Source organism: Sander vitreus, chromosome 18 (assembly GCF_031162955.1).
Source record: "Sander vitreus isolate 19-12246 chromosome 18, sanVit1, whole genome shotgun sequence".
NCBI classification, from domain to species: Eukaryota; Metazoa; Chordata; class Actinopteri; order Perciformes; family Percidae; genus Sander; species Sander vitreus.
Window position 1 is genome coordinate 12964604 of NC_135872.1, and position 24595 is coordinate 12989198.

General features: G+C 40.4%; 2 protein-coding genes across 2 annotated transcripts in view; both read left to right on the forward strand.

Annotated features, from left to right (window-relative positions):
• Positions 1 to 1642: 1642 nt before the first annotated feature.
• On the forward strand, positions 1643 to 21022 carry rab32a (RAB32a, member RAS oncogene family). The gene is made up of 3 exons (XM_078274045.1): positions 1643 to 2051; positions 15347 to 15624; positions 19556 to 21022. Exons 1-3 carry the CDS (start codon positions 1838 to 1840, stop codon positions 19703 to 19705), a joined length of 642 nt encoding a protein of 213 aa, XP_078130171.1. The 5' UTR covers positions 1643 to 1837; the 3' UTR covers positions 19706 to 21022.
• A 103-nt stretch (positions 21023 to 21125) lies between these two features.
• Positions 21126 to 24595, forward strand: part of adgb (androglobin) — a 41405-nt gene continuing 37935 nt past the window's right edge. Inside the window, exons 1-5 of the mRNA XM_078274043.1 lie at positions 21126 to 21897; positions 22407 to 22566; positions 22739 to 22831; positions 23888 to 23959; positions 24203 to 24379. Of these exons, the coding sequence (XP_078130169.1) occupies positions 21827 to 21897; positions 22407 to 22566; positions 22739 to 22831; positions 23888 to 23959; positions 24203 to 24379 (573 nt within the window). The 5' untranslated portion in view covers positions 21126 to 21826. The remainder of the gene's footprint in view (positions 21898 to 22406; positions 22567 to 22738; positions 22832 to 23887; positions 23960 to 24202; positions 24380 to 24595) is intronic.

A 24595-nucleotide genomic window follows, 5' to 3' on the forward strand; every position in this document is an offset into this window, starting at 1 on the left:
CCAAAACGGGTCAGCTCTCATGCCCAATTGTGATAAATTAAGCAACATTGATAATCAAAATGAAGGATGTAACTGTGGTTCTCATAATGGCAGTGCAATTAAATGGTCGACGAGAAACAAATGGAAAGACAAACACATTTCTGTGTATATATATATATATATATATATATATATATATGTGCACTGTAAGATACATCCAGAGTCCAACTGGCTCTAAGCTCAAGTGCATTTCATACCAGTTTTGATTAGCTCTGCTTCTCTCTCCTGCACATGTACAGGTCTGTTCATGTCTGTAGCAGTCGCAGCTGCATCGAAAAACTATTCGCCTTTTTTCAATAATTGATTTCACCTCAGCTTTTTCTCATCTGACCTCATCGTAAGTTTATTGAATATTACTTTTACGTGTTATGAGGTGTGCACAAAAATATTATCACTAAACTGAGTTTCTGCTGAAGACTTGCGCTGTATGATATATAATATGGATATAATGTGCCAATCAAAGTTGTTATCAACCTACATCCCTGCTTTCAGTTTTTATAATGCAGCTGATACAGGTTAGTGTGATTGTAGATGATGGCGATGTTGTTAACTCAGCTTCCACTTGATCATAACCCTGAGAACAAGTTTCATGAGCATGGGATGTGATAAAAGAACTACTTTTGCTTTCCAATGCCGTGTTGATATTTCTCATGTTTTCTGAGTTTGCTGTGTCATTGTAATGAAAACACAGTACTTGTACAAGTTCTCAAAGTTTGTAATACTGTTAAGCCATCTCTTGTTTTTCACACAGGTGGTATGTTTGTAATACTGATAAATGTTTATATATTTAGAATGTCAACAGAAAAAAAGAGTTTATACATTTTGAAACTGTGCTCAGAAACTTGTCGGAGCAGTGTGTTTGGTTTTTGAGTAACATTTAAGCTAACTTGAGTCAACTGTATCCTCTTGAAAATATTCAGTTGTAAAAGTAACCAATAATTAGTTGCTTCTTGTAATGAGATTATACATGTTTCAATTTTGCTTCAATCTTGCATTATAAACTTAAGTAGTTTACTTGAAGTTAAGTTCCTTAGTTCTTTATCTATAAGAATGCAAATTATTTTAAAGTACATGACTATACAGTACATAGTGCAATTGTATTGTATTTCCAAATGTTTTTAGTCTATTATAGTGTAAGTTGCTAAATGATTTTAACCAATGTAAAATATACAAAGGAGCCACCTGTTTAACACTGTCGAATCTAGAGTGAACTAGGCCTTTATGTTTTGGGAAAGATGAACAATGCTGTAAAATAAAAGCTATTTATATTAACAAGACTGATTACTGCCTACAATAGCCAGAAAAACTGGTTGTCATTAGGTTCGAGTGCAAAAATCCTACAACTTGCCAAGCTTAACATTAGTTAAAACCAATGTTTCCAAAACAGTGTGGTAACAATCAGGATCCCTGATTAGATGAGGTTTTTAAGGCATCTCAAGCAAAGTTACAACGTTTTAAGTCCCCTTCTACTTGATTGTTATTTCACTTCCACGTTTTCATCAGTTGAATGGGCTAAGTTTTTCTGAGCTCATTTTAAAACCGCAGCAGCACGAGGAAGCTTCGGGAAGCTTGAGCATTTTTTTTTCTTTTTTGTACATTTCCGGGTCCTATGACTTATCAGGTGGTTGCGGCAGCAGGAGGAGGGCCAGGAGAATTAGAAAGGGGGGGAGAGAAATGTAATTTCTGTTGCATCTGGCCCTTAGCCCTCTGACCAGGCCAGTCCTCGCAGGAAGCCTACATGAACGAGAAAGCAGAAGCTGTCTGACTTCAGAGAAATTTTGTCAGTGTCAGTCTCAGCATGGCCGGGGGCTCGGTGTTTGAGTGTAAGGAGTACTTGTTCAAAGTGCTGGTCATCGGAGAATTAGGCGTCGGGAAAACCAGCATCATCAAACGCTACGTGCACCAGCTTTTCTCGCAGCACTACAGGGCGACGATCGGGGTCGACTTTGCACTTAAAGTTATCAACTGGGACAGCAAAACTCTGGTTAGGTTACAACTGTGGGATATCGCAGGTAAGCACACGCGCATTCACTGTAATAGCGCGATATTTGGTGTTACAAAACTAATTCAGATGGTTTTATTGTCAATGGATGTCAAGCTCAACGTGTGTGTGTGTGTGTGTGTGTGTGTGTGTGTGTGTGTGTGTGTGTGTGTGTGTGCGACGGGGAGGTTTCACTTTCACAGATTGCTTGCTCAAGAGTTTAGAGAGATACTTTCATTTCATGATGGAATTGTAGCCTAGATTTAATCATGGACACAGTTTTCAACCAGAAATACCCATACTCAGTGTATGGACAATATGTAAAATTCACACGAGCTCAAAGAAGCAGGGTATGAATTTCCAGCAGAAAAGACCGGTTGATCATGTCTGCTCTTTGTTTTTTCCACTTTATGATCATGGCAGAGCATAATTGTCAGTGGAATGTAGGTCACGTTGTTATTATCGACTGAGCGCTGCCCCCCTCCATGCAACTCACCATAATATTCTTGTAATATTTTCTCTAGGGATTAAACATGTTTACTAAGTGACTTAACTGGCCCTTATCTTTATTTCATGCTGTTGTTCATGTTGCAATGTCACTGTAATATTCTTCAAATGTCCCTGTCCCATGCTATCTTTGTATTTATGAGAGGATTTGAGTAAACTTCAGTACATTCTTCCTCAGACTTTCTAAACATGGAACACACAGCAACTTGTGCATTCCAGCAGCTTGAGTAAGCAAGCCGAGAGAGAAATCACACATGCAGGCGGTTCTACTCAAACTCAGGGTTTGTTCATCTCCCTGGCACAAAAATATATCGCACTGCAAACAGAGGAGTCAGAGAATGACATGCTGGGAAGGACAGGTGGACAGGAAGTGAGACAAACCAGCAAAACATATAGAACTTGTATGTTAACCAAGCTGACAGAGTCTCTCTACAGTTCAATCAGCAGGAGGGAGGTGTGTCTGTGATGTCCCATTAGCCTTTATCTTTTCGTGTTGCATCTGGAGTATCTTCATGGGCAAAAATAAATCTCACATTAGGGGTTGTGAAATTGCTTGGTCACATACTGTATACTGTAACACATAAGGCACATTTACAGTGGATATTTTTATGTTTTTTTTGTGTGTGTGTGTAATAGGAGTTGTTAATCATTCTCTGAGAAGGTGGCATTCGAATAGAGGAGTGTGGCTTAAGGTTTGTCTGTGTGTAAATCATTTTTATTTCATTTTTAATAATCTGCAGAGGATGACCTCAAGTAATTGATTAATTGTTAGGTCTATTATATGTCAGAAAATAGTAAAGAATGGTCATCACAACATCCCAAAACCTGAAGTTAATGTATTTAAAGTGGTTGTTTTGTCTGACCCTGAGTCCAAAACCTCAAAGTATTCAGTTTATCATAAGAGACCAAGAAAACAAGCAAATATTCACATTTGAGAACCTGCAAGAAAACTTGGCAGATTTACTAAAAAAATAATTGATTATCAAAATGTTCTATCAAACTAATAGTTTCAGCCGGTCACTCTAAATCTCTTGCTACTGTAATACAGTTAGGTTGCAGGCTATTTAACCTGCTAACATAGTTACCAAGCTCTCATTTTGTTTCCAGCTTGTTTCCAAAATATTCAAGACAGTTTAAAGTCACCATGTGCAAGTGATTTAGCACCACATGCAGCACAGAGAATAGGGATTGTTTTCTAGTTGGCCTACATGCTGTTCAGATAGTCTAGGCCTGAAGTGGTAGTTATAGCATTCCTATCTGGCCTTGCCATAAAATGTTTTATTGCCCGAGTAGTCTGTGAGATTTTGATTATATGTTAAAAAGTCAGCTGCTATAGGTCATATCCATTGTGTACATACAGTATGTAAGGTCTGATTAAAGGTTATGATTACATATTTTCAAGTCTGTCTTTAAACAAAACTGCCCATACTGTATATACATGTGGGCATGTGAGTACTGTGTTTAGACAGACTTGAAAATGTGAACCTATCCTTTTTAAATATTTTTTATACAGTTGAAAGAAAAATGATTAACGCTGCCTCTAGATATGTTCTATTCATACTTTTGAACGCCACCATGGTTGTGCAGGTTTATCCTCTCCGTCAATCAAACAAACCTCACACGCTGAGACAGATCAGGTCAGAACAAGACTGCTGTTTTTATATTTATTCCATTGCTTACAGCAGTGACAGAGTGTGGACAGTTGGGGGGGGTGTGTGTGGTGATTGGCAGTGTGGCGTACATTCCCCCACTGTTACTTGGGCCCTGGCAGCACAAGCTCGGTGTGCAGGGGCATCTGTGACTGAGTGCCAGGGAAGGCCGTCTGCCTGTCACAGCCAGACAGCACTCGGTCACAGAATCTTTTGAGGCTAAATAAAACACACACACACACACACACACACACATTTAGACAGACTGATATCATCCATTGAGACAAAGGGAACACGTTTACACATATGGATAAACAGAAAGTGCACACAAACTGCGACCAGAAAGAAAGTTTGAGGTACACAGATACTAAAACCTAATTATTCACACCTACAACAAGGCTCTGAGGATAAAATAAGTAACGAAACATGGGTGTAAAAGAGCAAAAGCTGGAGGTATATTTGCGAAGTCATTAAGACCAGCCATTAAGCCATTTTATCGGGCAGAAAAGGAAGAGGAATTATCTTATTGGCAACACTAAGCAAGAGCAACTTCAGAGTTGCGTTGTCTTTTACCAACCCTCCTAATGATTACATTCTGGGAGGAATGATAGTAATCAGAGGCTTGTACGAGATGGGGGCACTATGGAAGTCAGCGTGAAGCTTGTAGCTCTCCCACCCCCTTTACCCAGAATTGCTACTCTCTCCTGGATTTGTCTTAGCCATTGGACAGGAAGATTACCACCATAGCATACTGTAAAAAAAGCCTGCACCTTGTAGGACCAAACATTCCTGTAGGAGCAGGAGGTCGCACATTAACAGGATACATGACCCCTGACACTTGCATTAAAAAACTGTCTTTCGTACTCGAACACTGCCATTTTCCACCAGTAGTCAAAACTTTCAACTATTTCAGAATTTTGTCTAACAAGACCTTTTGTGTGGAATACTGAATACATTTACCTTTTTCGGCTTCTGAAAATCCTGTCCACACTAAGGCCATAACCTATAACAAGAAGGTCACAAACCAAAAGATAAGGGAAAGAGCAGAAAGTAATTGATGAGTAATAGATTTCATTATCTGTTAATTAAATTGAATTCTAAATATTAAATAATATACTTATATTAAATAGTATATTATTTAATATACTTATAAAAAATTTATAATTTTATTTAACCTTTTGAAGCACACAATGTGACAGACGGCACCACAGTTGAAGGAGCAATAAATGTAACAAGGACAAGGTGCCTTGTGCTTGACACCAATGATGTCCATTAAGAAGCTCCTATTTTATCTCTTTAATTTTCCCCGCGTTTAAAGTAAGTCTTTGCAATAGATTTTCTTGGTCGCTCCACTTTACTCTGACAATGTCGCGGTTGTAAGTTGATCATCGGCTCTGTCATTATCTGCTAATGTATGTGTCTTGTGCATTGTAGCTTGTTAGTAGTAGTCTTGGTTTATGTGTGCACGTTTTTGGCACCAATAGTGATTAAGACCAAAAATGTTTTCCTTTCCTGTTCTTGATTGTTACACAGATTCTCCAAAGAATCTCGGTAGATGAATAGTTTAAATGGGTCACATGTTCTTATTCTACAACAAATATGAGTATTTTGAGCTAAATCCCTGCAACCTTGTGCCAAGGCTTTATGTTGATCAGCCCCCACCAACCCTTGAGTGGAAGGTGAAGGGAAACGAGTCATACCACTTAAAGGTTGCGGATTTTCCCTCAATTCAGACTCTGTTCAGTGCTAAAAGCCGTAGTAAGCTGTAAGTATCTTCTCACATGCTGCTCAATGGAATTTGAACATACCAGTCATGTGTTGTTCAGTCTCTATGCCGTTATATATGTGCCTCATTCCCAAGCGAGTAATTGTATGTTTTGAGCACAGAGAACTATATTTTGCAAGCACATTACATTGCAATTTGAACAGAAATTAACACTTGCAAAAGAGAATTTAGTTTGAGTAAACAAAAACCTATTGCGTGCTCAATAAATGTATTTGCATGTCTTTCTCTGCGCACAGGTAGACGCTGCTGAGCTCCGGTCATGTCTCCCTCGCTCTCAACCTCTTCACTCTGCGCGCTCAACTCTGGACACACTCGCTCAAATTTTCACAGCATTATAAGTGTGCCACAAAACCAACCAATTGGAGAATTGAAGGTCAATTCTGATTGGCTCTTCGTCTCCAATTAGATTGCAAGTAGCAGGAAACAAAAATCTAGGAGGAACAATCTTTTTCAGTCAACACCTGTTGGTCAGCATACTGGTACAGCAAATACTGACTACAGTGGAACTGTTCGACTAACGTTACTGGATTAAAACACATTTCGGTCAGTATTTTGTATTATTGACTTATATCACAGAAATGTCTTAATATTTGTGTGTACTATAATGCCATTGTTTTGTTTGACTCACATCTCCTTGTGTGACTAACATTAGTTTGACTCATCCTTCACAAGCAATCTAGCTAATTTGGCACACAGCAGCCGACATGTCATCTGAACAGGCCTCGCAGCACTGTAGCTAAGTTAGGTCTCGCAATGCGAGACTGAACAGCAGTAGGCCTACCTACATGTCACACTATAGCCACATGTAAGTAGTTTTTAATACTTTGGTTACATTACTGTATTTTATTAACCTGAATTTGGCTTACATGCAGTTTAGTGTCACAAAAACTGAGTGTCCCAAATGATGAGGGTCTTATTTGAGACAGGTTAAGGTTAGGGGTAGGGGAAGGGTTAGGATAGCACAGGTAGTTTAGCAGGTTCATAATTACTTAAGGACATTGTATGGTGAATTTGGACACTAAACTGCACGTATACCCCTGAATTATGTTGATATATTAGCTTGCGAAGGAGCTGTCCGTTGCTAATGCTAATTTATCTCAAAAAGCAGAAACGTTAGCTAACTTCTGCCAAGATATGGTTTCACTGGAGACCAGAGAGGTGTTGTAAGACTCGTCAAGTGTTGACATGTGTTTGCACTGTGCATAGTATATCCTTATTTATTTTTTAAATGTCTTTAAAATGAAACCATATCTTGGCAGTAACGTTAGTTAGCTACTGCTTTTTGACATAAATTAGCTAACGTTAGCATTAGCAACGGATAGCTACTTTGCAAGCCAATAAAATATAGCCTTGGCAAACCGAATTAAGTTTAATAAAACACGATAACTATGTAACCAGTATTACAAACTTCTTACAAGTGGCTGTATTGTGACATTTTAGGTGTGTTCGGATGACATGTTGGATGCATAGTCTTTATCCATGCTGGGCTAATGTTAGATTGCTTGTGAAGGTTGACGTTAGTCACACACGTAGATATGTTATTGTAATTCAAACACAACGGTATTGTGATTAACATAACTATTAAGGCATGTCTGTAATATACCGGTCGGTCAATAATGTAAAATACTGTAGATCAGTGCTTTCCAACCTTTCTGGTCTGAGGTTCCCCCACAGCCCTGTCATATTAACTCACATACCCCGCCCTATCAATTCCCAATGTGTTCTATTTGGTGTTCACTATTTATCATATTAAAGTGAATATTCTTACATTTTCATGCAATTGAACTGTAAACATTTAGGTTGGTTTGGTCAGAAATTCTACTAGCTAGGCCTACTACTTGTAGTGTGGTTAATGTTTCAACAGTCATCCATTACTTTTAGCTAATTATTTGAACTGTTGAGTCAGTAGGCCTACTTTTAGCTATTTATTTCTACCATTGATTACTTCGCTATATGTTTAAACATCTGTGTTGAGTTGTTTTAGCTGATATATTGTTTTAAATAAATCATCACTTCAATTATTATTTTGATTAGTTAAGCTGCTCCACAATCTTTCCAAGTACCCACTGGCTACAGCAAAAATAGCCCTTGCTGGGGAATCACTGCAGGTGTTGTGTCAAAGACTGTTTCCCTGTAGATATGTGTTTCCTGCTACTTACGATCTAATTGGAGACGAACAGCCAATCAGAATTGACCTTTGATTATCCGATTGGTTGGTTTTGTGGCACCCTTGTAACTCTGTGAAAATTTGAGCGAGTGTGTCTAGAGTTGAGCGCGCAGAGTGAAGAGGTTGAGCGCGAGGGAGACATGACCGGAGTGCAGCAGCGCCTACCTGCGCGCAGAGAAAGACGTGCAAATACATTTATTAAGCACGGAATAGGTTTTTGTTTACTCAGACTAAATTATTGTGTTAGAGTGTTAATTTCTGTTCAAATTGCAATGTAATGTGCTTGCTAAATCTAGTTCTCTGTGCTCAAAACATACAATTACTCGCTCAGGAATGAGGCACATATATAACGCCATAAGTCTCTCCTTTAAAGCTTGTGCTGAAGACTACCTTAATGACTGGACCCTGTGTTGTCTTTGTTATTTTAGTTGTTGGGAGGGCGTAGGGGGAAGTTTCACAGCCAGTTGCCTCCTAACAACAGACGGAGACTGCTGCTGTTGCTACTGCCGTGTCTGGCTTGGACAGTTTCTATGGTAACCCACCCACAGGATAGCAATATGTACGACCGTAGAGGAAACTGGGGTTGCTAGGGCTATGGATAATGATGAGACTTTTATTTCTGTTTCTCCCACACAAACAGACATGATACAGTGGCTGTAACTAAACTGTATCTTTTTAATCAAGTAGTTCTGTAACTGCAGATTTCTGAAGATTTCACGTGTTCATATCTAGAATCACCTAACCGTACTTTAGGTCTTGCAGCAGTGTTCATCGGTGTGGTAGATTGAACTGAAATGTCCTCAGTTAAAGCCTTTGGAATTCCACAGTAGTTCACGGTCTCGCTTTACAGACAGATTCAGACACATTTCTTTTTAGTTTGTAGGCATTTTGAGCGTTTGAGGCAGCAGCACATGTCTTTGTTCTCTTCTGCAGTCTCATGCTCCTCTGTGGCATTCAGTGAGTAAATACTCTATTGTTCAGCTCATTCCATTCCTGTGTTTTCTGCTCATTGGGTTAGCAGCATATGACAGTCATTAATGCTTTTACTATGATTTTATTTGTCCTTTTATTTAAATGTAGATTGCTTCATTGAATCCCCATGTTTGGCTTGCTGGTTCCAGCTTCTTAAATGTGAGGATTTGATGCTTTTCTTTGTCATACATGATAGTAAACTGAATATTCTTGGGGTTCTGGACTGTTGGTCAAAAACAAGACCTTTGAAGATGCCACCTACAGGCTGTGGGAAATTATACACAACATTGCACTAGGTTCAGCCTGTTCATTAGATTTCGATGAATATAGGCACTGTAGTTTTATTTTCAGTAAATTCCACATTTACTGTGCTGCTGTTATCTATTAAATAATTACTAGTGGTCCAAATCCACTTCTAAAAATAGTCCCCAACACATGTATTGTTTACTTCTATTTGAGTATTGATTGCTAAAAACTGCATTGCCCAGATGTTTTAGGAAATTATTGTGAAATGATGATGTCAACAACAAGATGCACGCGGAGAACATCAGGACTGTAATGTAGAATGTGCTCATTGTGTTGTTCATAAGCAAAAGGACTGGGTTTAGTAAATGCAGCTGAATGTATATTAGGACTTACTTAGGCCACTCTAAATGTCAGGCATCATAGGATTTGCTGTCATTTAATGTTAATGACTTCTGCGCAGAACCACCATATCGATACCCCAAATAACTCATTACACCATGCAACAATCAGGTATGTATGTGTGAGTGTGCGTGTATGTGCATGTGTGCAACTGCAATGTCATCGGTATTGTTGATTGATATAATCACCCCACACAAGTCTTTTCCACCTAGCGGGTTCTCTCCCAGGAGGAGTGAGGTTAACACCCCCAGACTGGCTGTGCTTGCACATCGACCTAGCAATAAGGACTAAACGTCATAAAAGTGAAGTGTGTGCTGTAGACAATGACACGCTGTCATGGCCTCTTCAGTGGAACAGTTTGTTCTCAGTTCCAGGACATAAAATAGTCGTTTTTAGTATGTTATGAAAGTCGGTACATAATAATGGGTCTACTCACCTGTCCTTGTTGCTCTGACACAATTTCATTGAGCTGAATAAAACATGGTATACTGTATTCTTTGCCTCTGTGGTCAATAAATGTTGGACTCAGTCAGACCCTGCAATAGGAAGAAGACACGTGCCTTGAAAAATGATTAAGTCATAATTTCTTTCTGTACACTGCCTCTGCTTCCACTCGGCTGGATGTATGAGCTCTACAAGACCTGGAAATGAAAGCCGTATTTCAGTCTATTGGCTCTTTATCCCACTGTGTCGTGTCTCTGGTGAATTCACCTGGGGTTATATCAGCTAAAATTAGACTCTCAATTATGAGCAATTACCGCCAGGGCTATGGGCCCCACAGTGTATTCACTCTCTCGCTCACACCCGCACTGCGCCACGCCACTCCAGTACCTTGCGTGGTTGGGTAAGTACCCACAGTAAAGTGAAAGTATGCTGGGAGAAGCTGTGCTCACAGTTCCTCAATCCTGTTCTTGGTTCATTTTCTATTTTGTAACTCAGCTCTAGTGGAGGTTAACTGTCTAACACACTGTACAATTACACTTGCCCTGTAAACTTTGCAGAGATTAATCTAAGTTATGTGAGCAGGTGCATTACAGTTTATATGTGATCCAATGCAAATAAGTGAGCAAAAATCTAAACCCAATCTGATGTCACAAATTTAGACAACTTAATCTGATTTATAGATGGTTTTTTTAATGCTGCTATGTGTGTGTTCACATCAGAAATCTAAAAGGGACCTATATTTTTAGTTATACTTGGAAAATCTGCATTTTGTGAAGGTTTAGGATGGAGAGTGGTCATACAAAATAACTGACTGCACACAAAAGCTCAAAAACGGGAACCATATGTGGAAGCTTACACAAGATCATGTGTAAGAGGGTAAAACCAGTATAATCCTCCATTTTACTTTTAATGTAAGACTGCTTTTGTTGTATGTGGATAAAGAGTTCTATCTCTGAATGGTCTGAAACATATAGATTTTATTGAAACCATGAGCTCCGGGCAGAAAAACGATGAAATCTTTCAAAGATTCTCTACAACTTTCTGCCTAAAGATGTTTTTTATTTTGCATTTGCAACCCAAACTGTCTAAGACACAGATTATGATCACAGCTTTAGCCTGTTCATGCTTGTAGTCAGTTCCTCTAGCTGCAGGCAGCGTCAACACACCTAACTGTCCCGGGATCCAGTAAAAGAGTGCGCATCAGCCCAGTCAAAATGCCTGTTTTTTAGTTACCAACTAATCTGTTCTGGTTGCAGTTTGAGGAACCAACTAATCTGTGTATCCCAGTGGTTACAGGATAAGTCTTGCGATACTCTGTATTTTTTATTATTATCAACAAATCACATGAAACGACCAAAACCAAGTATTTTCTGTATAGCCAAAGCCTGATATAAGCTTCTTTCCTGTGCCATACACCAACACAATGTGAAATTTTTCTTCATTATAATGAACTTGGGCAATGTGCATTTATTTAAAATCGATCCCACAAACTCTTGCTGCTGTAAATACTCACTAGCCCAACAATTCTGTAAATACTCGTTAGTGCACCAAATGTGTATCCATTCACAGCTGTAAAAAAGGTCCCAATAAATCCACTTGACATGAATCCACACTTCCACTTTACTCCTATTTGAGTAATGTTTACCAAAAACTACAGTGCCCAGCTGTTTAAGGTAATTATTTAGTCTTCTGAAATGAATGAAAAGTTTATATTTGTGGTCTGTTTCTAAGGACCAGAAGAAGGAGCAAGTCGGCTTATGGGCTGAGAGCAACACAGGCAGGGGAAGCCTGAAAGTATCGAGAGAAGATTGTTGGTTGTGGTCTTTTCATGGAATAGGAAAACGTAGAATATCGCCTCGTTTAAATTTAGGATATGTTTTTCCTCCGAGGAACACTATAAGACAAAAATAGAGTGGTAAAAGTTGGAGGCAGTCACTGTTGCTATTTACCATGACCAGCAAAAAAGCATAAGGGCTGAACAAATACAAAGGAAGGTTTAATGATAGAAAGATACCTTTTGCCAGTTGAACTGCTGATCACAGCCCCCCCAATGAGGCACTGTGCTGCAAGCCTCAGTGAACACTCGGTGATGCGGGCAAAACTGGAAGGTATGTTAGAGCGCTGTTCTTGGAATCTTTTTCTCACCACATTATTGTCTGTTTCCTCTTAAAGGTTTCATTTTAAATGTTCTAATTAAAGTATGAAAATTCCAATGGAAATTTAAATTAGTTATGACTATAATAATTAAACCATACACCTATCTGTAGTCATGATACGGCGGCATCTAAAAAAAAATCCTTCATCTTTAAGCAGTTGGTGTGATGTGAATACAATTAGTAGATTTAAGAGAAGTATAAAACAGTCCAGTTGTGTTTAAGAGACCTTCTCAGATTGACAGTGACACCAAATATCCTGCTGGTAATTCCCCTTGCTTTGCCTTTGTAAAATATGATCTTAGATTTTCTCAGAGAATGACTTCAGAGAAAGGGCTTGTTATTATGACAGATTACTTGTGCCATTCTCTGTGCAGATTAGGTAAATCGGTCATGACCCAGCCTTCATGACCATAGGTGAGGGTAGGAACAAAAACTGACCGGTAGATTGAGAGCTTTGCCTTCTGGCTCAGCTCTCTTTTCGTCACAACGGTGCGATAAATTGAATGTAATACCGCACCTGCTGTGCCGATTCTCCGACCAATCTCCCGCTCCATTGTCCCCTCACTCGCGAACAAGACCCCAAGGTACTTGAACTCCTTCACTTGGGGTAAGGACTCATTCCCTACCTGGAGAAGGCACTCCATCGGTTTCCTGCTGAGAACCATGGCCTCCGATTTAGAGGTGCTGATCCTCATCCCAGCCGCTTCACACTCGGCTGCGAACCGATCCAGTGAGTGCTGAAGGTCACAGGCCGATGATGCCATCAGGACCACATCATCTGCAAAAAGCAGCGATGAGATCCCCAGCCCACCGAACTGCAACCCCTCTCCACCCCTGACTACGCCTCGATATCCTGTCCATAAATACTACAAACAGGATTGGTGACAAAGCGCAGCCCTGGCGGAGGCCAACTCTCACCTGAAACGAGTCTGACTTACTGCCGAGAACCCGGACACAGCTCTCGCTTTGGTCGTACAGAGATTGGATGGCCCTGAGAAGGGACCCCCCTCACCCCGTACTCCCGCAGCACCTCCCACAGTATCTCCCGGGGCACCCGGTCATACGCCTTCTCCAGATCCACAAAACACATGTAGACTGGTTGGGCATACTCCCAGGCTCCCTCCAGGATCCTTGCGAGAGTAAAGATCTGGTCCGTTGTTCCACGACCAGGACGGAATCCGCATTGTTCCTCTTCACCCTGAGATTCGACTATCGACCGAACCCTCCTTTCCAGCACCTTGGAGTAGACTTTACCGGGAGGCTGAGAAGTGTGATACCCCTGTAATTGGCACACACCCTCTGGTCCCCCCTTTTTAAAAAAGGGGGAACCACCACCCCGGTCTGCCACTCCTTAGGCACCGTCCCAGACTTCCACGCAATGTTGAAGAGGCGTGTCAACCAAGACAACCCCTCCACACCCAGAGCTTTAAGCATTTCTGGACGGATCTCATCAATTCCTGGGGCTTTGCCACTGTGGAGTTGTTTAACTACCTCAGCAACCTCCACCAGGGAAATTGATGCCAATCCCCCCCTCATCCTCCAGCTCTGCCTCTACCATAGAGGGCGTATTAGTCGGATTTAGGAGTTCCTCAAAGTGCTCCTTCCACCGCCTCTATTACCTCCTCAGTTGAGGTCAACAGCGTCCCCATCCTTACTGTACACAGCTTGGATGGTTCCCCGCTTCCCCCTCCTGAGGTGGCGAACGGTTTTCCAGAAGTACCTTGGTGCCGACCGAAAGTCCTTCTCCATGTCTTCTCCGAACTTCTCCCACACACGCTGCTTTGCCTCTTTCACGGCTGCAGCCCTTCGGGCCCCTTCGGTGCCTTGCAACTGCCTCCGGAGTCGTCTGGGATAACATATCCCGGAAAGACTCCTTCTTCAGTCGAACGGCTTCCCTGACCACCGGTGTCCACCACGGTGTTCGTGGGTTACCGCCCCTTGAGGCACCCAAGACCCTAAGACCACAGCTCCTCACCGCAGCTTCAGCAATGGAAACTTTGAACATTGTCCACTCGGGTTCAATGCCCCCAGCCTCCACAGGGATGCACGAAAAGCTCCGCCGGAGGTGTGAGTTGAAAGTCTGTCGGACAGGGGCCTCCTCCAGATGTTCCTAATTTACCCGCACTACCCGTTTGGGCTTACCAGGTCTGTCCAGAGTCTTCCCCCACCCCCTGACCCAACTCACCACCAGATGGTGATCGGTTGACAGCTCCGCCCCTCTCTTCACCCGAGTGTCCAAAACATATGGCCTCAGATCAGATGAAACGATTATAAAATCGATCATTGACCTTTGGCCTAGGGTGCTCTGGTACCAAGTACACTTATGAGCATCCCTATGTTCGAACATGGTGTTCGTTATAGACAATCCATGACTAGCACAGAAGTCCAACAACAAACAACCACTCTGGTTCCTCCCACAGGTGGTGGGCCCATGGGATGGAGGGATGACCGCCACGTAGCTTTTTCGGGCTGTGCCCGACCGGGCTCCGTGGCAAACCCGGCCACCAGACGCTCGCTGACGAGCCCTCCATCTGGGCCTGGCTCCAGACGGGGGCTCCGGGCTTCCTCCGGGCAGGGTCACTTCATCCCTTCCTCGATTTTTCATAGGATTTTTGAACCATTCTTTGTCTGGCCCCTCACCTGAGACCACTTTGCCTTGGGAGACCCTACCAGGAGCACAAAGCTCCAGACAACACAGCCCTCAGGTTCATAGGGACACACAAACCTCTCCACCACGATAAGGTGATGGTTCCCGGAGAAGAAATTGAGGAAGATATGAGAATGAAATACTCACAGTTCGCCATTTAACACAATCAGAGCCAGACATTTGGTTTCATCCTTAAGATAATGTTTTGGTATTTTGGTTTGGATGTTCTGCTTTTGAGGGAATTATCACCACATGTTTTAAATCGTTCACAATCCCCACACCCTGTTACTCATCTAGCTTTTAGCTGCTTTGTAAAAATGCAATTCAAATAAACTCTCTTCCTATCCCCCCAGGTCAGGAACGATTTGGGAACATGACGCGGGTGTACTACAAAGAGGCTGTGGGGGCATTCGTGGTGTTCGATGTGACAAGGGGCTCCACATTTGAGGCAGTGTCCAAGTGGAAGCATGACCTGGACAGCAAGGTGAAGCTGGCTAATGGCAACCCCATCCCCTCAGTGCTGCTCGCCAATAAATGTGACCAGAAGAAAGAGAGCTCCAACAACACATCCCTAATGGACAATTTCTGCAAAGAGACTGGCTTTCTGGGCTGGTTTGAAACCTCAGCTAAGGTGAGAGATCAATACATTAGAAGTATAAGCTATTAGTTGCACATATGCGTAAAATAGATCCATGCTCTTTAACATACATTACTATTTATATCTGTTAACAGGCTTTTTTTTCATAAATACTCTCTTTGATGTTTCTTTATGTTTTACTCATGGTTACTCTCTTGAGCAGCATAAAACTACCAAAGTTAGGGCTCATATTAATGCTGGCTGAAATATGTTGCATACTGGGGATACATATTTCCTTTAAAGGTAAAGAGTCCAAACATGACTAGTAATGTCTTCAAATCTTATTTTACGCATGAACATGACTTGAGTTTGCAGCAACTCAGATGTGATAAGAGTTTCAAAATGCTCACACAGCCAAGTCAAAATAAGAGGAGCCACTGGACTTTTATTGTGAAGACATTTTGCCGTGGCTTCTTCACTTCTCATGACAGGAAATCTTCCAAGCCCCTTCTGAATGGTGTAATCACACTGGTTAGCCTGTGGCAATTGTGAAATAGTTACGATTTGTAATTGTTTTTTGTTAAACAGATTGTAGATAATTGGTATAAAATTGAGACGAAAAATCTTTAAAGCTTTGCCAAATGACTGAAGTTGGTTTTTTATATTGTACAAATGAGACAGGTTGAATTTTATTTTATTTTTTTTATCCTGCTGTCTTTGCCATTCATGCACAACATTTATGGACATTTATCTTTCCAGCCAGTGAAAAGATTTGTTGGACAGCTGGTGCCGTATGGTATCGACGTTGATTGATGTTGCAGGCTGTGTGGGTTATAGCGGCAGGGCTCTGAAAGATAATGTTCGGTGGTGTTTCTCCTCAACTCTGGTTACTGGGTTTGTGTGTTTACACTACTTACCATCTCCAACAGAAAACAAACAGCTCTATTGTAGTCCAGCCTTTACTTCCGTGATGAACGTGCGTCATTTTGTAACACACGTTATAATGCTCGCCTAGCTGCTAGGGTGGCACGCCCTCATACTCTGCTTCTGACTGGCTAGTAGTCCTTACCTAGGTACTGCGCATGTTAGGGCTGGGTAACGAATTTAATACTTTTTAGGCACCGACCAAACTGCCTCCTTTAGTATCGAGTATTGAAAAATGCCTCGTCATTCAATTCCAAATTTCAATACCTAAGGAGTAAATCTCGTCAGCGTCAGTGAGCCAGTAAGAATGCAGCATGCTTCTACAAAGATCTAATAATCCTGCTGATTAGCTGTCCAACGTTACATGTAGTAGAGGCACGCAGGAAAAACATTATGTTATGCATCCATAATGTTGTAATTTCTTTTTGTTAAAATGGATTTTATAAATTGGTATCAATCGTTCAGGAACCGGTATCGAATTTACGGTATTGGTATCGGTACCAGTATTGAAGGTTTTAGAACGATACCCAGCCCTAGCGCATGTGGACTCCCAACAAAGATGGTACAGAAGTGTGATGCCTCACTCTGTAGCTAAAACAGAGAGCTCAACACACAGGGTGAAAAGAGGAGCTGCAGCAATGTGCAGGATGACAAAAATATGGTGTTTTCTGAAAATTAAACCATGTAAACCTATTCTGGTAGAACCTCTAAATACAATTATGAACCTGAAAATGAGCATAATATGAGCACTTTAAGCAATACATTTGTAAATGTAGGACTAAAATATATCTGTTTAGTCTGCAGTGATGGAAGAAGTTTTCAGATTATTAACTGAAGAGTAGCAATATAACACTTGCTCCTTTGCAAGTAAAAGTCCTGCATGCAGCATTTTATCTAATAAAAAGTACAAAAGTATTGGCAACAAAATGTACGCAGAGTACAGTGTTATATTATTATATTATGAGATCATAATTCATTTAATGCAAAGCAGTACTTTGATATACTGTTGGGTAGTTTAATCTATAAAAATGCATCACATTTTCACATTGTATGTTTTATATGTTAAATCTGAAAAGTAAATGCCAATTTATACTTCTGTGTTAAATTGACGCCGTGGGTACGTACGTGGGTACACAGACCCTACGCCATAGCCTGACGTGCACCTCTCAAAAAATGTAACTACACGTCACGGCGACGCAGACCGCAACACCTGATTGGTCCGCTTGGCTGTTGCTTGGTAGCGTTGCATTTCCCCCTACTCATTTTCTGGTTCTCCTTCTCCATAAACAACATGAAATCAAGGAGAGGGTTAACTTTTCCTGCTACAGATTTCTGACCGTGGTCAGAAAGCACAGGGGAGACACTTTGTTTCTCCCGCTATGCTTCTAGAGTCGGAAGCTAACCCTCGTCACTCTCTCACTCGCTCTACACACACTACACACGCACACACATGCCGGCCCTGCTATTCTCTTAAAGAGATCGACGCAGACACCAACGCACAAGTATAAACTTCAGTCCACTTACGTAGGCTATGGCGAAAGCTCTGCGTAGAGCCTCCACGTAAGCTTAAATCCATGTTAAGTAGTAACTCTAGCTTTAAAACAAATGTAATGGAGTAAAAAGTACACATTTTCCCTTTGAAATGTGGTTTCAAGTACCAACAAATTGCACAGCAGCACTTGAGTAAATCTTCTGACTTACTTTCCGCAGCTGTTAGTCTGTGTTGTGAGGCTTGTTTTTTGTGATAAAGTGCAAACTGTCAATGCTATAATATGAGATTATTCAGTAGGTAACAGAGTGAGAGCATGAGGCAGACACAAACAAAAGGCTGCCTGCAGTCTGCATGTGCCACTTCATGTTCAGTGATGAATCACTTCCTTTGAAAGATGCAGTTGTGTCTGATGAGCACAGCAAGTTAAATGTTTCCCTTACCTTCTGTTCCTGTCACAGTTGTGCCGTTTTCAAACTCAGCCTTATCCTTCTAAGATAAAGTCAATGACCCAAAAGACGTTTTCAAACACATACTTCTGCATTTTAAACCGTAACCATCTTTTCTACTTTTTGCAGCCGGAGTAAACTTTGTTAAATCATTCCAAATAACCTAAGGCCCTGCAGCTATGTCACGTGGTGTGTCATGTGAAGTGTGTGGGTGTGATGTGTGCAAAGCCTTTCTGGCCATTTCCTCTGTGTTGCTGTTTTGTGTGCCTGTCACGCTAACAACCTGGAATTCTGTCAATGAGTACCAAACGTTCTTTCAGTTTGAAGTGACAAAACACATTCCTTCAGGTCATACAATATGCACAATAATCATGATGGATTATAGATATGCATTATTTTCATCAAGTTTTAAGAAGTTTGTGGCTGAGGTAGGTCACTTGGCCTAATGCTGAGGGGCTGTCAACTTTCTCTCGTCCCACTTTTTGAAAAATTGTAAAATTGAAAAGTTATAAAAGTTTAAGTGATGTAGACAGTACTTGATAGTATTCACATGCACTTCCAATTAACTCACAGATTTGAACAGTACATGTTTTGCAAATAATATACCACATTGCTCCTTGCAAGATTTGTAATTATTTTTTAACATAATAAGCTTAAAGACTTTTGGATCTCTATTTTCTTTTCCACAGCATTTTTTTAATAATATACCTCAGTAAAAAAAAAAAAAAAACTCTCTTTGCCTTTACCCAAGATGCACATGCCTCTTTCTTATTATAGAGCCTGGAGAAAGACCATTAATATTCAATACGTCTTCAACCCACCGGATGACAGCTTTTGGCCACAGTGTGAAGGACAAAAGCAAATGGTGGTTTTTACCTTGTCTGTGCTGATCTCAGATCTCTGTCTCCCAGCTTTAACAGGCTGGCTCATAAAAATGGGTTTAGTGGACGTCTAAACCAAGTCTGAAAAGCTGCATAAAGACCATCCTATTAAATGTACCTTGGCAAGGCAATGGAGTAGTGTCTTAATTGTCACTGTGTTAATGTGCAATATTTTGTGCAATTATGTTTATTTAATAAGTGTCTTATCACCACTATGACATACTGTTTTGATCTTATCCTAGGACAACATCAACGTGGACGAGGCAGCACGTTTCCTGGTAGAGAATATCTTGGCTAACGACAAAGGTTTGCCATATGAGGAGAGTAATGGAGACCGGATCAAACTGGACCAGGAGACTGTGGCTGCTGAGAGCAAGTCAGGCTGCTGTTGACAATCAATCCATTCGTATTAGCCATCCGCCTCCCTTTGGCAGGGTCCAACCCGAGGACCCAGCCTGTGGCTCTCAGCCCTCTCCTGCAACCTCTCTGAGGAATATGAATTATTGAGTCTTCAAAGCTTCAGGATCTTCTCCTCTCTGCAGTGATGCCCGTTTGTCCTGCATATCCAATTTTCTCATTGTAGTTTTCCCTAGGCCAGAATAAAAGCCCAATTTTATCTTGATGTTGCAAATGTTGTCACTGCCTCTATCAGGCTGTTTCCTTTTTTGTCCCACACCTCTAAACCACGACATCTTTATTATTGTGTTTGTCTCACTCCATATTTCCCTGATTGTGTATTCAACCACCAACTATGAACCCCACCCAGCCCTCCACACTTGAACCCTTCTGCTCCTCCTGTTGCCCTGACAGCCTCTGAAGCTCTGGACTATACAACGCCTAGGGAGGGGTGCCAACTAAGCAGAGATTTTAAAACTGCCTGTAGCTTCTTAATTTCTGTCACTTTGGTCTATTCTCTCTCAGTATCCTTGTCATTCAACATTTATCTGTGAAACAAGACCCTTCATTGTTCAAGTATTTCTTTAGTTAACATGGATGGATGTAAATGACAATAATTATTTTCAGCACACTCATGTTTGTGGTTACAACTGTTCTTTAGACTACTGTGTAAAAGTAAGAAGGATTTAAAAAAATTTTTTTTAGTTGAGATTATATTTTCTTGTTAAAATACTTCAAATCTAAAAGACCAAAATAGAATAAACATTTTAACATATTTGTGTGGTCTATTAGTGATTAAACTGCCTCTTTAGTGTAATCTAATTTATTTAAATGTATGAAACATTTTGTTTCCCTGTGTGGATTTTATGGTTCATTGTCCTAAGCAAATGTTTCAGATTATAAAATGAATTGTTTTTTACTGGCACAAATATGTCTGGGTTCAAGCCATCTGAGCTGGGATTATACTCAAATGAACACATTTCTTATTAGCATACTGCACAAGCAAAAATGCCTGGTGCAGGTGATTTCAGGTTCTTGGGACTTAGATCTAAAGTGGGAGCACGCTGGTATTGCCATGCTGTATAGCATGTTTGCTGCAGCAACACTACAGAGTGACAATAGACAACAGATGGTGCAAATGTCTTTATTTATGTAAAGGAAATTATTCTCTTGTATTGTTCAAAACTTTCTGCATATTCAAAACATCACACGTGTTTCGGGATGTTTTTTTTATGAATCATGTACATCTCAACAAATTGTGAATGAGACCTTGTAAAGCCATAAGCTCCTAAATTAAATCTACATAAAAGACATGGAATCACAAGAAATTATGTATTATTTTTCACTCTCCTGTCGTATTATTTAACCCCCTAATGTTGCAAAGTAGACACAGTTCTTGTTTTGAGCCTCCTGAACGTTATTTTTTTTTGTTTTACTTTTTGGGGGTTGTCTTTAATAATTTGTGTGTGTGTGTGTGTGTGTGTGTGTGTGTGTGTGTGTGTGTGTGAGAGAGAGAGAGAGAGAGAGTAAGAAACAGTGTGTGATAGTCATCACCACTACAGCTTGTGCTCTTCCACTCACATAACTGTTCCAAAGCATGAATGCAATAGGCTGCCAGTGTGGTGTATAAGCATTTCAAACAATGGACCTTGACAGCATATTGGTGTATTGCTTTTCATCTCAGTGTATTTTTATGAGTCTTGTGCAGTTTAAAAGTATGAACCATGTGTGCATCACATGGTGACACACTTGAGGCACATTTTGAGGTCATGAGTTACACACATTACACATTGGGCCTTCAGGAAAATTACGTTACAATTTTTATTAAGATGGTTCCAGAAAGGTTTTGATATAAATCTGCACCGCATTTTGAGGCTATATTTTGTGGTGGTATTATTGGATATTGCAATATATATATTATATGTATTGTAAAGGAAAATATGTCCATCCCTCCACTAAGCTCGAGACCCCACCCACATTATAGGTCCGTTGCTTCGCAACGAGTAAACTCTCAAGAGCAGACCAAACCAAACAAATGCAGCTCCTCCCGGGCAGGCTAACGCTACCTAACTTGTTCTTGGTCAATTAGCTTTCAGATTTGATTTAAACCAAGTGCAATGTCCAAGACACAACCCAAGAAAAAGGAGTCCTCCTCCAGTAAAGTATCTTTATCCGACCGACAGACGGAGTGAGTTTGGTTAGCTAATTTTAGCAATTAGCGTAAATTAAGGCCAGTTTTAGTTAGCATTAAAGTTAGCAACGTATTATCAAAATAAACTAAGCTAGCGTTAGTGAACGTTAGCATTTAGGAAGCTTGCTAATCGTGACAGAACATCATATTTTAACTGTGATTGGTTTAATTCGGTTATGTACGTAAATACATATATGTAACGTTACTAAGTTATCTATATCTATCTACTGTATCTATCTAACGTTATCTAGCAATCTGTCTGTCTGTTTTGCTTTAAGTCATACGGCAAGTGTGTAAAAAATAACCCAGTCTGTGATCATTATGGTGAAAACATTCAGCCATTAAGAGCTAATATCACTTCCACTATGAGAGGGTAAACAGGGATTTGGTGCGTTTACTCTTTACTGAATCTTTGGTACTGAGCTGTCTAATTTTGTTGCTAAATATTGACAAAAGGGAAGCCAAGAACAAATAAAGAAATGAAGAGTTATGTGTCATTATTTCAGAGCAGCGTCGCTAGTAGCCACTTCCTCTGAGAGCCTAGGAGGTGTCTGGAGATGCAGATTCCCCAATTGGCCTGAGTGGAATGATGCAGAAGTCAACAAGGAGAAATGGGACTCAAGTAAAGGAGCTGAAGATGGAAAGACGAGCAAGAGTCACAATGCTGTAAATCTGGAGTATAAAATAATGAAATTTGCATCAGCAACGTATACTGTACAATATATTGATAAATGGAAAAAATGCTTCAAATCCACTTTACAACTGACTGACTAATTTTGGCATTATGTTGATCTCTGTTTCTGTATGTCACATTCACTTTGTTTGCTTTTGTCTGCAGCCATTTTTTGAAGATCCTGAGGGAAAAATTCCCCTGCCTCCATCTTTGAAAGTGCACTCCTGGAAGCGTCCTACAGAGTTTATTGTCAACAAAGTATGCTTCTATGTTAATGATATGGTTTCTGTGGTAGTACTGTACATGCCAAATTTCTACCTGTCTACAACAATGACAGTTATTCCATGGCACTGTAAAATTGATAAAAATGGTTTATGCTTGGACTGTTATAGTATACCACACTATATAGCTGTTCAAAAACATGGACTTGCAAAGACTAAAGCATTCATCTCCTTATCAAAAATATAGATTTATTGTTAATTAACTGTTGGTTGCATCAACAAGTGCATTTCTTTGCCACACAGTGTGACATGTAGTTAAGGAAATCTGCTCTCTAGTCGCCTCCAATGAAGTTTTAATTGCATCACTCCACTTTTGTGTTATCCGTCGCTCAGTGCAGTATTGAGCAATTACTGGAAGCTTCCTGCTTTTTGAATTAGTCCTTGCCAGGTCACAAGCTGCCTTTCCACTAAAGATGTCAGAAGCATTTCATTAATTTCATACAAGAGGAATACAGGATAATCACAAAAGCGATCAGCTGTGCAGATGCAGGCAACAGCTCTACTGTGAAACTCTCTTCATCAGTCTATACCAGTCTTATTGACGGAATTAATTCAAAATTTGGTTCTTACTTAGAGTTGCTGTGACAATGGGAGAAAACTCAACCTCCCTTGAGGTGAGATCCCCTGATCTCTCTCACCATCACCTGACCCATTAACTCATTTTTAATTAGTAACACTGTAGAGTCTATTAACTTTGTTGTGAAATATTCATCGCAGACACAGTCTTGGGAGTATCATGGCAAGGTTAGACCAGTTTAAGACCTGGGATGAGTAGAGAAGTATTAAGTAGGTTAAATATTCATGTCTATTTTAAACAGGTGAGGCATGACAGCAATATTCTAAAGCTGGTTGATCACTGTGTTATTATACTGAATAATACTGCTATGTACAGATGCTACCACACACTATATAACAACCTGAGTGCATAACGTTTGTCTGTCAGTCATCTGGCTGTGAAGGTGCTAAAATTCTCATGTGCATGTATTAATTTATGCCTACAATGAATACAATGATCTGCTTTATTTTACTGTAGGGTCTCACCGTTGTTGAAAACCAAACAGCCTTTGACCTAATCTCCCCCAATGATCATCTGTTTTGCAGTGAGGTTAGTTTTCAACTGTTGTTTTCTACTTTTCTATGACCAGTATCAATCAGCACTTAGTGTAATTCATATGTCAGACAGGGTAACGTTTTACTGACAGAAATAAATTAGACTGGGGTAATGCAATGCACTATTGCTTTTGTGAATGATAGATCAGATAATTGATGATTCGTCCAATACATTGATTGATAGTTGTTAAACTCATGATTCATTTTCTCCCCCTTCTCTCCTCCATCTTTGATCAAGCTGATGAGGTGGATCATCAGTGAGATCTATATTGTTTGGACGCTGCATAACAGCACATTTACAGAACAAGATGCTTGGAGACCTTGGGAGCACATCTACTCGCTGTGTAAGGTGGTGAAAGGTCATGAGCCGCTCTACAACAACTATGGGAAATACGTTGTCAGACTGTACTGGATGGTGAGCCTGACATGCACACAAACATCCATTCACACATCTACTGTAAGGCTCCTAAAGATTACGTTTTTAGTTAAACTCAAACCTGACATCACAATGCCTCTTTGTTAATAATACATTTTTTAGAGGCACACTTGAGGCAACGGATAACACAATATTGCATTTTATTATTCAGCAGACCCCATAGGATGCAGCATATGAGAGGGAAATGAGGATGGA